Consider the following 14649-nt stretch of genomic DNA (forward strand, 5'->3'; position numbering starts at 1 on the left):
TCAATACGGAATCAAAAGAATAAATGTATTAGCTCTCAATTAATAAATGTTTTTAAAAATTTTCAACTGAAAATCAATACCACTTAGCATGACATCACAAAAGATATCATCACATACATTTCAATTTCGCGTTTTCTTTCATTTTCATTGTTTTCTAATTTTTGTTAGTGATCTTCAACAGCAGCACAAATCTCTCTGTTTACATATTTTTCTGTAGGATTTTAATCTGGCCGTCCCTCTTTTTCCAATTGCTAAACGTCAGACCTACTGAACTTTGACAGTTGCTTGAGTTCAGTAGGTTTTGACGTTTATCAATTGCGCTCTCATTTCCAGTGAGAGACGAGTTGGGCATCTCCTTATCTCTGGTTTTAACATTCGCTCCACCTTCCACTCGTTGTAATACATATATATATATATTTTAATAAACCATGTTTATTATCGCGATTCATTCATCGCTGTAAAAAAGCTTGGTAGCTCAATACCCTCCTATAATTAATATCATGATTTTCGAACGTCTTGCTGACTTTAGTCGATATAAATATTTATATTGGTGACGGAGAGTGAGTTACCTTAATGAAACTCAAAGACATGTTATTAGTATGGGGCATGTTAAAAGTCATAGTAAGTCAATACTAGCCCTATATCTCCCACATACGTAATAAAAGATTTTTAAACTTTCCGTTGGCCTTTTACAATAGATTAGCCAATATGTAAGTTATCTTAGTAAAATTAACTGAACGTATGAGATTGGATTATAATTAAATTATAGTTTAATGCCGAAAATATGTGAATTTAGTCTTCGAATTACCCGATAACCATATATTTATAATATATTTTTAAATTGCTTAAATATATATGATCTCAAGGATACCTCAACAATGTCAAAATTAATGCATTCAGGCTGTCCATTTCTCTGCCCTCATAATGGCCTGTATAATGATTTCCGACTTTCCACCAGACTTTAAACCGTACTGGTTGGTCAAATGTGTGATGTTTTAATCAAATTAAGTAGACAAATTTTCTTAAAAATTATAAAATTGTTTTAAGGATTTACCTCTGAATATGAATAGAATTGGTGTAGACCTTGATTCAAGCCTTCTATCCCTAATATAAAGAGTTTTGATCCCATTATTGAGGGTTTCCACATCAACTTAATATTTTAAATTTAACCTCTTTGGTTGAGTATATCTAAAATTAATTTCGTTGACGTGAAGTGAAATATATTGTATTAATACGCCTAAGTGGGCCTTCAATAAAAGTTAATAAGATACCAAATTTGATTGTAATAATCCATTCACGATTTCGTCGAATAATGAATGTGGAATTCATTTGCAACATTTTTATACTCACGCGACGTGTTGCATCTGACGGGGGTTGGTTTGCAGATGGGCGGAATCGAACCACTGCCACGCCCATAAGGCGCCATTAATCAAAAACCTATAAAGTGCCATAAGTAGACACTAGATTGAGATACAAAACTATTATTTAGTGCAGAGGATCGCAATAGCAAGGGACATCTTTGGACGAATTTTTTTTAAGTGGGCGTGGCCCCGCCCCCTAAAAGGTTACATATACAAATCTGCATAACAGCGAAAATATTTCAACCAAATTCGTTGACAAGAAGTATTTTTAGCACTTATTCATACGCTGTGAAAATTAGTGAAATCATATATTAACCGCGCCCACTCCCCATATAACGGTTACGTTGAAATCTGCTAAAAGTGCGAAAACCCACTCAATAAGTTGTGAGACAGGCATTAAATTTCACAACTAAGTTGGTAGGAAAGGGCTCTTTAGCACCCGGTTTTCAAATCGAGCCTAAACTGTTGAAATCCCTTAATACCGAATATGTGAACGCCAGTGTCTATAGTTGACTTTTTACGAAAAATATTGGTCGATGTGTCAGATATATAATTGAAATTCAGAGAGAACCCTTTCCTGATAATAATATGTCTGAAAGTCAAAAATGGTTTGAATTGGGTAATTACTTTCCTTAGCCTAATATAACGATTTTCAAACTTCCGGATGACTTTATACCGCTTATATCACTTAATATGTGAGTTATCTCAGTAAAAATGAGATACTGTGTTTTTCTAATAACAGCGTATTTTTGTGCCTGAAATGGATAAAATTGGGTGAAAACTTGACCTAGCCTCTATATAACTAATATCAGAATTTTCTAACATCCGGCTGACTTTACTCCATATAGGTTGGCGTTGGTATGTGAGGTAACTTAATAAAACCCAGGGGGTATTTTGTTAATACTTGGTATGTTAATAGTAGATGGTATTGGCGGAAATAGATAATCAGGTCAATACTACCCGCAACTCCCATATACTACATACATATGTATAAATATTGATTTTCGTTTTTATAACCAAATTTTATGGCGAATGTGTCGTTCAGTGTGTGTGCTATATGGTATACCATATTTAAAAAATTGTTTGAAAATATGTTCTCAAGTATACCTAAGAAGCGAATGTCAAGGCTGGTGTCGAGTGAATGTCAACTAAAAGTTATTATAGGTACATATATTGAAAGTTTAATATAATATGTGCCATACATGAAAATTTAACTTCATTATATTTATATTTTCGCAACATGTTTAGCATTATTTTCCAATTAGCAAAAATAATTAAAATCGTGATTGTGATTCTAAGACATAAAACATATCGTCGACGGACGGTGAACAGTTTTTAAGGTCAGCTCGCAATGTGAGTTTGCTGATATATAAAATGAAATTGCTGTTCTTTCAAAAATGGTTGGAGCAAAGCGAACTCGTTCGCACCACCAGAAGTATCCACTTATCTTGAACAGGTCATTTCAGATAATTCGGTATTAGAACTCAGCAACAATTCCATAAAAAAACCTGTGGTCGTCACCTTTACCTTTACGACATATCTGCAAAAATAAATATCTTATCACACTTAAGTCCTGAAATCTCTACCATTGGCAATACTGGAGCCATGTGACGGCTACATAGCGTTGAACACTAACTCAATCACCAGTTATCTCAATAGGTATACAGAAAGCATTTATCAGGTGCCAATTCAAAAAGATTACGACTCCATTTTGGGTTTTTTTAATAAAAAAAAAAAAGATTTTCGAGGCTTAAATTAAACATTTCCGTATCAAGATGATATTGCATCCTTACAAAATCGGTTGCTGAATAGAAGCAACATTGTCGTATAGTATTTAACCATGTAAGGTTAAGAGCATTTCCGGGTATCTCAACTTCAGCTATTGTATAATAGTGGATACATTTTACGAGACTAACTATGAAATGACTATTGACCTATTCTTGTTGCTAGGATAGCCATTCGATACAACAAAAGCTTTTTCCAATGCAGGAGACAATTTGTAGATATGCATATCGACATCGATCAGTTTACTTGATAAGTAACTATTAAAATACCTTGGAATATAGTATTTTAAAACAACACCTTATCATCCACAATGCAATGGATTAATTGAACGATGGCCGTATACAGAAAAATTTGCTATTTTATGTCATAAGGTATAACAGCAGATGTCTTATTTTTCTCTTATTCTATTTAGACCGTGTTCGACTTATAATGGCGTCAACGGCTCTATTGAAATTGCTATATGAAATATTATTGCGATAACTCTTATAACTTTCATTCGATCAACGTAGCAATTAAAATCAAACATAAACTTTAATTGAAACCAATCAGAAACTTTACTAGAACTAAGCGGCATGAGAACTGTTTATGCCTTCTCATAAGCTCAAATATTGCAATAGTGCCTTTATTCACGACGACTGTCACCGTATCTGGACCATTCAAAGTTTTGAGTTGGGTACTTAAATATTGTATATTGAAATGAAAATAACCGCAATAAAATTGAAGTTTCCAACGATCGTCTGAAGCAGTGAACAGCAGCCCATATCCCGCGGGCACTATTATTTGTTAATTGTTCATAATTATTTATTTTTTTATTAATAATTATTTACAATACTGGTGAAATTATAAATAACTTTGTTGTTAGTTGGAACATCAGCTTTAGAAAATATTTAGCACACAATTTTCATTCAAAAACAATTAGGGCATTCACAATGTCATATTGTACAATATCATATCGTCATATTGTCTTATTTATTTATGACTGTCATATCAACACTGTTGTTGTTTCCCATACAAAATTGAGATACGACAAATACAACACGGCGAGGTATGTTTTTTGAGTGTGCTATTCTATCAGCTGTATCAGTTTACTTTTTTTATTGTTGACGTTTAAGTGTCTAAAATTAATAAATTAAATACATTTCATCAATTTCTCTAATAATATGCAAGGAAGCCACGATATTCAGGTAAATTAAGTTGAAGAAAAGTGAAATATGAAAATATTTGGTTGTTTCTGTGGTTGGAAATGATTTTATTGCAGTGTAAACCAAAACGCCGCAGTTTCAACATAAAGAAAATTTTCACAAAAAGAAGCTTTAATTTTATTATTGTCACTTTCTCATAACATTCTTGTATTCTTAATTTTTCACTACCAGTGAAGTGTAGAAATTTTACACAATATGACATACAACGATTAAAGGGTGCTCACAAGCGTCGTATTTTTGAGACTATTGAAATACGACATAAGGCATAGCTTGTGAATTGCCTAAATTTAAAGGAAACCAGTGATGCTCCAATTTACACTTGAACTGAAAAACGTAAAGGATCAGTAAATTGTACCACTGGAACAGTTGAATCGCTCTCCACACGCATATACTCTCAGAAAATAAAACGTTTAAATGGATTTGAATGCCGACCACTGGAATAATGCTACAAACAGTCACCGATTTTCCTCCCTTCCGTATTTACCACCCGTATCAAACCAAATTTGTCAAAAGTCATGCTCGCAGTTTCAACCTAGAAATAAGTTGTTCTCTTTTATTTTCATTTCAACAATGTTGCCATTGTTCTATTTGTAAACACGATTTTTCATCACACATTTACTTTATTAGTTATAATTTTTCATAATGTAAAATCTCAAAATTAACAAGTAAGGAAGGGCTAAGTTCGGATGTAACCGAACATTTTATACTCTCGCAAAGTCAAATGGTATACTCGTTTGAGATTTCTTTGTGGATTGGCTGATATTGTCGGTAGAAGGTCAACTATGGGCACTGGGGTCCACATATTTAGTACTTAGGGGTTTGAACAGTTTTGGTTCGATTTAGACAATTTTTGGTCACAAGGTGGCATACGTTAAACGTATTATTCACGCAAAGTTTTACCCCGATATAATCATTGTTGCTTGATATGCATAGTGGAAAGTGAAAGAATCAAGTGGAATTGAAAATGGTGTTATATGGGAAATAGGCGTGGTTGTAGCCCGATTTAGCCCATTTTCGCAATATAACATAAAAATATGAAAAGAACGTTATGCACCGAATTTGGCTGAAATCGGTTAAGCAGATCCCAAGATCTGGGTTTTCACCTAAAAGTGGGCTGTGCCACGCTCACTGTCTAGAGATAAAATTTAATATCTCTGGCGTGTTTAGTGCTTGATTTATCGCGCTTTTAATAGTTTTTAACAGTACCGTTATATGGGAAGTGGGCGGAGTTGCCACCCGATTTCAACTATTTTCACACTGTAGGTAGAGGTTCTAAAAATTTGCTTCCAGTGAATTTTGTTATAATAGCATTAGCGGTTTAGGAGATATGCATATTGAACCTATTAGAGGCGGGACCACGCCCACTTTAAAAAAAAATTTTAACTGCAGATGCCCCTCCCTAATGTGATCCTGTGTACCAAATAACAGCCTTGTATCTTCTTGCGGAGCTTAGTTACGATTACGCCTATCTGCAGTACCAACCGTCTCACGGTACCAAGAAACATGTCTACCAAGTTTTATAAAGATACCTCAATTTTTACTCAAGTTAGAGCTTGCACGGACGGACGGACGGACAGACAGTCACCCGGATTTCAACTCGTTTCTTCATCCTGATCATTTATATATACATAACCCTATATCTAACTCGATTAGTTTTAGGTGATACAAACAACCGTTAGGTGAACAAAACTATTATACTCTGTAGCAACAGGTTGCGAGAGTATAAAAATAGTTTACCTATAAATTTTTAAATAAGTTTATTCGACTGTGATTTTCAGTTATTTTAAGAATATTTCAAATATATTTAAGTTCAATTTTTAATTACTACAAAATATCGAGATTGGCAACCCTGCGTTGCAAGAGATTGCTCTCTCACTCTCAGCTAACTCGTTTCTACGAAAAAAATCCAATTTTCGCGGATATTCTACCGCACGGTCTGTTGAAGCGGTGGTGACTGTTCATTTACATTGCGCTCTCATGGCACAAACAGTCACATTAGATAGGTCGTTTCAGCTGATTCGGTCCACGGTTTTCTATCGGTGACTGTTTGTGCCATGAGAGCGCAATGTAAATTAACAGTCACCCTCGCTTCAACAGACCGTACGGTAGGATATCCGCGAAAATTTGATTTTTCCCGTAGAAACGAGTCAGCTGATTGATCTTTTGCAACGCAGGGTTGCCAGCTTTAGTAACTTGAATTAATTAAAAATAAACTTGAATATATTTGAAATATTCTTTAACTAACTCAAAATGACAGTCGAATACACTTAATTATAAAGAGGTAGACTATTTTTAGTAATTGGATTTTGGTTTTGATGTTTCACATTATCAAAAATTATAAGTTTAAAACGAAAAATTAATATATTTAGTGGAAGATCGATGGGAGCTTTATGACAAAAGTATCCCGTATTATAGATTTTTGTCGAATAATAGGTTGTGGAAACAAATTGGGAAGGAGATGCATACAAGTGGTAAGTTTGAATTTGTTATTTACGAAATAGCATTCTTTAAAACATTTATTATTATTATTATTATAAAGGAGAGGTTTACCGAAGAAGATGGCTGGCGCTTCGCGATCGATTCGGTAGAGAAGTTAGGAAGGATATAGCACCATCAGGCAGCGGAGCTGAATTTTATAAGCAGTAACACTTAATGGAAACGATGCAATTTTAAAACCATATATAGTAAAACAACCGTAAGCTTTTGCGTACAATATGAATAAACATATATATATTTAAATTTTTAATTAACAAAAGGTATATTTATAGAATAAGATGTTCGCAAAGTATTTGCGCAAGCATTTTGCCATCGACATCGCGATCACCTGTGGAAGCTATACAAGTGCCCACGCCTTCACCCCCTCTTACATTCAACACTGTGGTAGTATCGTTATCATCAGCATCGCCTCCTTTCACAGTCTCAGAACAATTACAAAATCATTTCAAGAGAACAGCGAAGTGGACAAAAAAATGTTGGAAGTAATAGATTTATTTAAAAATAAAAATGGTCAAAAAGTGAAGAAGAGAACAGAAGTCCGGCTTTGAAATCGTTCAGCAATTTGATGGTCACGGCTATGCAAAAAATGTTGGAAGTAGCTTTCGAGGTCCAACAGCAGCCGGATTAGATTGTTGGATTTTCTTTTTTTATGTTAATTTAAATATTTATATAATATTTTGAAATGTTATGTAATAGTAAATGCGATATTTATGATTTGTATTTATGTTATAGCATACATTTTTATATAAGTCAATTGTGGTAAGTCAATATGGTAAAGATCCGTCATAAATAAAATAGGTAGCGTGTCTGTCTCGTAAGTTAAACGCATATAAAGGACCTTTACGCACGAAAGCTCTCATTGGTCGTAAAGAGTCGTAATTTTCGTCCTCTCTACGCCATTTACCGACATGAACGATTCTATCTCCCTTAACTCGATCTACATAGTTTTCCGGACAGTACCAACGATTGTGATCATTTCACATTAAAAATATATGCAAGCCAACACTATTTTTTCAGAATTTTCTGAATTACATTCATTTTACAAATGTAAAGAAAAGAGAACAGCTGATTTCTACGTTTTCACTACGGGCACAAATTTTGACAAATTTGTTTTGACATGGGCGATAAGTACGGGAAGGAGGAATGTCGGTGACTGTTTGTGCTATAAGGCAGTGATCGGCACGAGAGAAACTGTGACTGTGTAGGTGAGCACGAAATTGAAGACTCCCAATGAGAACTCTGCTACCTTAAATTTTGTTAATTTATTTCATTATTTTTTTTAAACAATTGCTTTCATGCTTTCTGATTCATTTTATATATTGCACTATTTAAATAACTACATTGGACCCTAAAACGGTCAAAATGTAATTCATAACACCACAAAGTGTTCATAATGCCAAAAAATTTCGTGTAGGGCACATTTCCCTTAGCGACATGATCACACGAGACGTTGTTTCGCACGATAGAATGTAAGCGTGGGAAGTTACCTTACAGAATTGTGCTATGAAATGCCGACCAGTGGTCTAAAGTCAATTTTTATCACCTCAGCCCTTCGGCCGTCAAGTAGGAGAGTACTTTAGCAGTACCACCGACTCTATTACTTTTCATTTCAAAATGCAACCTTAAAGACAATAGCAGTAATTCTCTGCATATACTCGTATATACATACATTTAATAATTTTGAATTATCATTTCAATTGATCTCATATGATATCTTTCAGATTAAATTATATTTCTTTCTCATATTTCTACTTGTGACATTGGCAATATATACATATGTGTGTACGTATATATTAGTTGAAAGGTTATGATTCTAGGCTTGATATTTATTATTCATTTCTTTCAGATGGTTCAAATTCGATGTTAATCCCTTAACAAAACATGAAGACTGGACTTACACTGGAGGTTATTGGGAGCGAAGCTATGAAACTACATCCCAAATTTTTTAACGAAATGTGTAAACATGTGTACTAGTACTTGTGTAAAACTGTTACTAATGAGTAATGCTTATTTAGTTTAAAATAAATTAAAGGGTGTCACAAAGAAGTGTGGATGGCTTAATTTGAAAATGATCGTGTTCACCCAACTTTTTGCTTGCGTAGTAAGATAGGGAACACACTTGTGATCCACACGTCAATAGTAAGTGGTTATTTTATTTTGCACGTAACTATGACCCGGAAATGTGATTTTGCAAATTATAAAAACAGTAATAATAAACCACAATGCGTGTTTTCACCAAACCCATTCCTATACACAAGAAAAAGTTATTTGATCTATTCACAGCACAAAATGTAACACTCCGTTTCTACATTATAATATTTTTTAAATATGCTAAGTCATTAACTAATCTCATTGAAAAGTATATAAGTAAAGAGCTAAGAAGGAAGAAGTGAACGAAAACACTACACGTCCATGAAGCAACGAAATCGATTCTAGTGTCGAAGATATGTAGACATTAAACATACCCATTGGAGTGGTGTCATCAACCAATGAGATGAGCTTGGATCTCAAGTATACTCCCTCTCAGTCCGGCAGAATCGAAAAATAGTTATTTCCGATTCCTACTTGAATATTAACATCATTTCTTTCAACGTCAATCGGGCAAAATACAAGCCCTTTTCAAGCTGGAGACATCAAATAAAAATCTTTACGGAGACGGTTTTTAAGACAGTAAGCATTTGAAGTCGAATCTTCGGTTTCGTAAGCAATACACTGAGACAAGTGTTTTTTGCTTCAATTTGTTATTGCTCGCACACATTTTCGGCATGATGTCGTGCGCTGATTTATCCAATGTCAATCACTCATATACAGAACTAGCACAAAAAATATATACGAGGTATGTTCAAAGGAAAAGGTGTATTCTGAACTTTTTTTAAAAGTACTTATTTATTCATTAATATCTATTTTGTCTCCTTCAAAGTAATCCCCCACGGATATAATACATTTGTACCAACGCCTTTTCCAATCCTCGAAGCACTTCTGAAATGCGTTTTCCGGTATGGTCATCAACTTTTTCTTTGATTCTGATTTGATCTCTTCAATTGAGGCAAAACGCTTTCCTTTCATTGGTTTCTTCAGTTTTGGGAATAGGAAAAAGTCGCAGGCAGCCAAATCTGGTGAATACGGAGGTTGAGGCATGATTACGTTACGCCAACATCCCCTGCAACTTCCCTAATAGTGATTCGACGATTTTCAAGAACAATTTTTTCACTGTTTCGATGTTTTCTTCGCTTGTTGACGTGGTCGCACCTCCAGGATGCACATTATCATCAACATCTTCTCAGCCTTCTGTAAAGCGCTTGTACCACAAACAAACTGTTAATCAATATTGGCTTTTAATGCAAGCACATAATAAACATATGTGTCCGATTATAACAAAAAACAAAATAACGATAATCGAATGTACGCAAACCGGGAAAAATCAAAACTCACTTTTTCTTTTGAAAAAACCTGGTATATGTATTATAAACAGATAATCTATTGCAATGTGAGACGATCGTTATTATCTTATCTGAATGCAAGCCATTTTTACACGCACACGTGGTTTGTTTATAAAAACTGGTTTCAAATATTAATGTTCTGAAATTTCTGAATGCAATAGCACTAACTATACCACGTAACTCAGTTTCCATTCTATTACATTAAATATTGGTAATAATTAATTAATGAATAGTTTACCAAGCTTTTAAAATTTGATTTCAAAATAAGTGCTGATTCATAGTCTATACAACAAAATATTTAGTTTAAAAATTAGCACATAGCGTTGGGAAGGTTGATTACTGTGGAAAAAATTTATAACATACAGCCTGTGAAAGAACTGAGCTGCTCGACCTTCCCCAGCGACATCGCTTCGCTCTATGGGCTTTGGAAAAGTTCCAAGAACATCCGACGTTTTCGATCCAAATTTTGTGCATCGATTAGGCCAATTTCTGGCTCAATGGGTTTGTAAACAAACAAAATTGCCACATTTGGAACGAAGAGAAACCTAAAGATCTTCAGTAGCTTCCATTTCATCCAGAAAAAAACAACGGTTTGATGCGGTTTGTGGGCCGAGAATCATCGGTCCATATTTCTGCAATATTGATGCGGGTGATAAAGTAACCGTCAGGGGCGATTGTTATTGCGCCATGATAACCGACTTTTTGATTCTTAAATTTGAAGCTCGTGATTTCGCCGACATTTCGTTTCAACAAGACGGCGCCACTTCCCACACATCGCAACAATCAATGGATTTATTGAGAGAACACTTCGGTGAGCAGACAATTTCACGTTTTTTGCCGGTCGATTCGCCACCAAGATTGTGTGATATCACACCGTTAGACTTTTTCCTGTTTGGATATGTAAAGTTTAAGCCCAAAGCGTGTCATTCGCCAGTTACCAGTCGAAGTGCTCGAACGAGTCATCGAAAATTGGACTCATCAGATGAACCATCTGAGACGTGGCCGCAGCCAATATTTGAAAGAGATAATCTTCAAAAAATAAATGCCAAAGAATGTTCTTTCGAATGATAATAAACATTCCCCATTAGATTAAAATTTTCTTTGTGTTTTACTTTAAAAAAGTAGAGAGCCTGGAAATGGATCACCCTATACAAGTTGTCAGGAGTCAACAAGATCGGCTGAGCCTGTAAACTACTCTCCGTTTGCAACGGCAATAGCGGGTGGCCTACGTCACGGCATTCCTCCTCCTTCCTCCACGTTCACTGCAACAACTCACCGTATTCACTAGCTAACGGTAGGACAAGCGTTATGTTTGGTTTTTGGTATAGCAGTTTAAGTGAGTACTCACTGGACTAGACAACACCATCCGAAAGTAAATAAATATATTAAATATATCAAAAGTTGAAATATTTACTGGCGTTCAACGGGGGCCTACGTGCTGTGGAAAGAATCCTTGAGATTTTCAATTCATTAACGTCGAATAGAATAAACTATTTGAGTTTTTTATACGAAGTTATGGTCGAATTGTAAAACAAATGTTTAATCTCTTCGACTAAAATAATTGAGGCTAATTGGTTATCAGTAGCGGTTTATCAAATATTTTTGTTTAAGTACACAGTCACCGAATAAAGTCTACATACCCTCCTGAAAAGTCCAGTTCTGAGCCATCTATACACAGTTAGAATCCGTATTTTCAAAAAAAAAAAGCATTGATGATAATATTTACACACAAGGAAAAAAGTCTATATACACCTTTTGATTTTGCGATTTTGATTTTGGAAACGAGTGCTTTTTAAGTATAATATTTTAGTAAGTGATGGTCAATCGAGAATTTTTAAGGAAACCAAATACACTTAGTTTTGTTTTTACACCGTCGATTGATTCTAGAAAAAACCGTGTAAGAAAAGACATTGATCCTTCCCCTAAATTTGTGCTATTTACAATTGTTCTGACTAGTAAACTTGATTGTATCCACAGAAACTGAATTCCTCTTAGTTTAAGATATGAACATATTTCGCAAAAATTTAATTTGACAATCAATCTTAAACCGTCAGATTGAACAAAGCATAGAGAGTGGTTTGTATATAATGCCTCCAGACAACTAAAATTAGAACCACAGTCGCCAGACATAAATCCGATTTAACATATTTGGGACGTTCTTAAACCTTAAAAACAATCCCTACCCAAGCTTGGGCTAAAAATTCTTTCGATCTAACTGAAAATTTGTAGACTTCAATGCTCCGACGTCTCTAAACAGTGATTGCTGTCCAAGGTGATCATGCCAAATAATAAGATTCAAAAACAAAAATATTTTTGGAAGGAAATTTTAAAATTTTTGTAATAGCTGTATGAAGACTTTTTCCCTGGTGATTTTTTATGCTTTATTATACCCTGAACAGGGTATATTAAGTTTGCCACGAAGTTTGTAACACCCAGAAGGAAACCCTATAAAATGTACACATAAATGATCAGCATGATGAGCTGAGTTGATTTAGCCATGTCCGTCTGTCTGTCTGTCTGTCTGTCCGTATGTCCGTCTGTCTGTATATATACAAACTAGTCCCTCAATTTTTATGCTTACAAAAAAGTTGCTCATTTGTCGGAACGGCCGATATCGGACCACTATAGCATATAGCTGCCATACAAACTGAACAATCGGAATCAAGTGCTTGTATGGGAAACTCTTTCATTTGACGAGGTATCTTCACGAAATTTGGCATGTATTATTATTTAAAGCATTAATCTGATCTCCGAAGAAATTGTATGGATCGGATGACTATAGCATATAGCTGCTATATTAACCGAACGATCGGAGTAAAGTGCCTGCATGGAAATTATTTTATTTTATGAGGTATTATAGCTTCTGCGCAACCGAAGTTAACGTTTTTACTTTTGTTTTTAGTATTATTGCAGTGAAAACCTGTTTTCGTAACAACACGGGTGTATGTAGACTTTTTTCCTTGACTGTAAACCAATTTATAGTGGGGCCTCTTTGGCTTTGCAGAACAGCGTTTAATATGTTTTTCATTGAAAAAACTTATTTTTTGTGAAATCTTTTTAAAAAGATCCCTTTCGTGGAGTAAAGCTTTTTTAAGGTTCATTTTTTCTCGTCCTTGTTCATCCCATAAATTCTCTATGGAGCTCAAATTGAGCAAATGGGAAGCAGAATGGAGTTATTGCGGAACGTCATATAGTGGACATTCCTTAACAATTTGACAATATGTTTTTAGTCATTGTCGAGTTAGAAGTACCAACCCTCTGCAAGCTCCATTTTATGCGTGGATTGGTCTTTTAATAAATTCAAATATACAACCCCACACCATTACGAAACCGCCTCCGTTTTTGACGGTGGAGAGCAAGTCTTTTTTAAAAATAATAACACTTATTTGTTTTTGCGCTATACATTTGGTTTTACGTCAGAACCAAACAAGTTGAAGTTTATTTTGAATCGATGGTTTATATCTTAACTAGACTTACCAACAAATTTCATAAAATTGCAAAATTTCACTTAATAAAGCTACATAATGATACTCCAATACATTGAAGGAATTAACGCGGAAACTAACTCATACACAACGTGCAAGTCAAAGAAAGGGATGAACGATCACACCTTTACAGGAATTTGGGTTAGAATTGTAAATTGGGCCTTAAGAAACTCATTATATGTGGTTTAAAAATCGTAGGTAGAGATAACTTTTAAAATAAAATCCAAATTAATAAATTTAACTATTGTAATTTTTACACTTTAATTAGATGTTGGATGCGTTAAAAGGAATGTTGCGGAAATATTTAGATAAGGGAAGAATTTCTAATATTCTGGAATGCCGGATGCACATAACCTCAGGTATTCATACATGCGGCCGATATTCAGAATTTTTGACGCCACGGTTTTCCATTATTTTAGCAAAATTAAGAACCGTGAAAAATATTTTTAAAGGAATTATGAAATTGAAACATAGTATGTGAACATTCTGTTGTGATCGAATTTCACAACATACATACATATACCATGTACATACTCATACATATGTACAGAGGAATTAGTCCGCCTACAGTGCGTATAAATGAGTATTACGTTAATTAATATCTGATAGGAGAGCAACATTAAAGGCTTAACGGGCTATGTCAACAAATCACCATAGTTAAACATAAACTAGTGTGGTTAAATGAGCTAAGCCTGCTCATTGCGCTCAGTTTAATGCACAGGTCGTCACCACATCAGCTAATTCGATCACCAGTTTTATTCGTTTTTACTTAAATTCGACAGCGATCAAGCGCGCTACATTTTATTCGTTTAAAAAACTTCCATCGAGTGAATATAAATAGAAAATAATGAAAGTTCAAAGTGGATTATTGAGGAATAAA

General features: G+C 34.5%; 1 protein-coding gene across 4 annotated transcripts in view; it reads left to right on the plus strand.

The window, feature by feature from the left end:
- The window catches only part of LOC106625350 (oxysterol-binding protein-related protein 1), a 342202-nt gene extending 333312 nt beyond the window's left edge, over positions 1–8890 (plus strand). For all 4 annotated transcript variants that reach the window (XM_070109226.1, XM_070109229.1, XM_070109228.1 and 1 more), the window contains one exon: positions 8691–8890. In XM_070109226.1, coding sequence (XP_069965327.1) covers positions 8691–8793 — 103 coding nt within the window. In that variant the 3' untranslated portion in view covers positions 8794–8890. The remainder of the gene's footprint in view (positions 1–8690) is intronic.
- Positions 8891–14649: the final 5759 nt, after the last annotated feature.

This window comes from Bactrocera oleae, chromosome 4 (assembly GCF_042242935.1).
Source record: "Bactrocera oleae isolate idBacOlea1 chromosome 4, idBacOlea1, whole genome shotgun sequence".
In the NCBI taxonomy this organism is placed as follows: domain Eukaryota; kingdom Metazoa; phylum Arthropoda; class Insecta; order Diptera; family Tephritidae; genus Bactrocera; species Bactrocera oleae.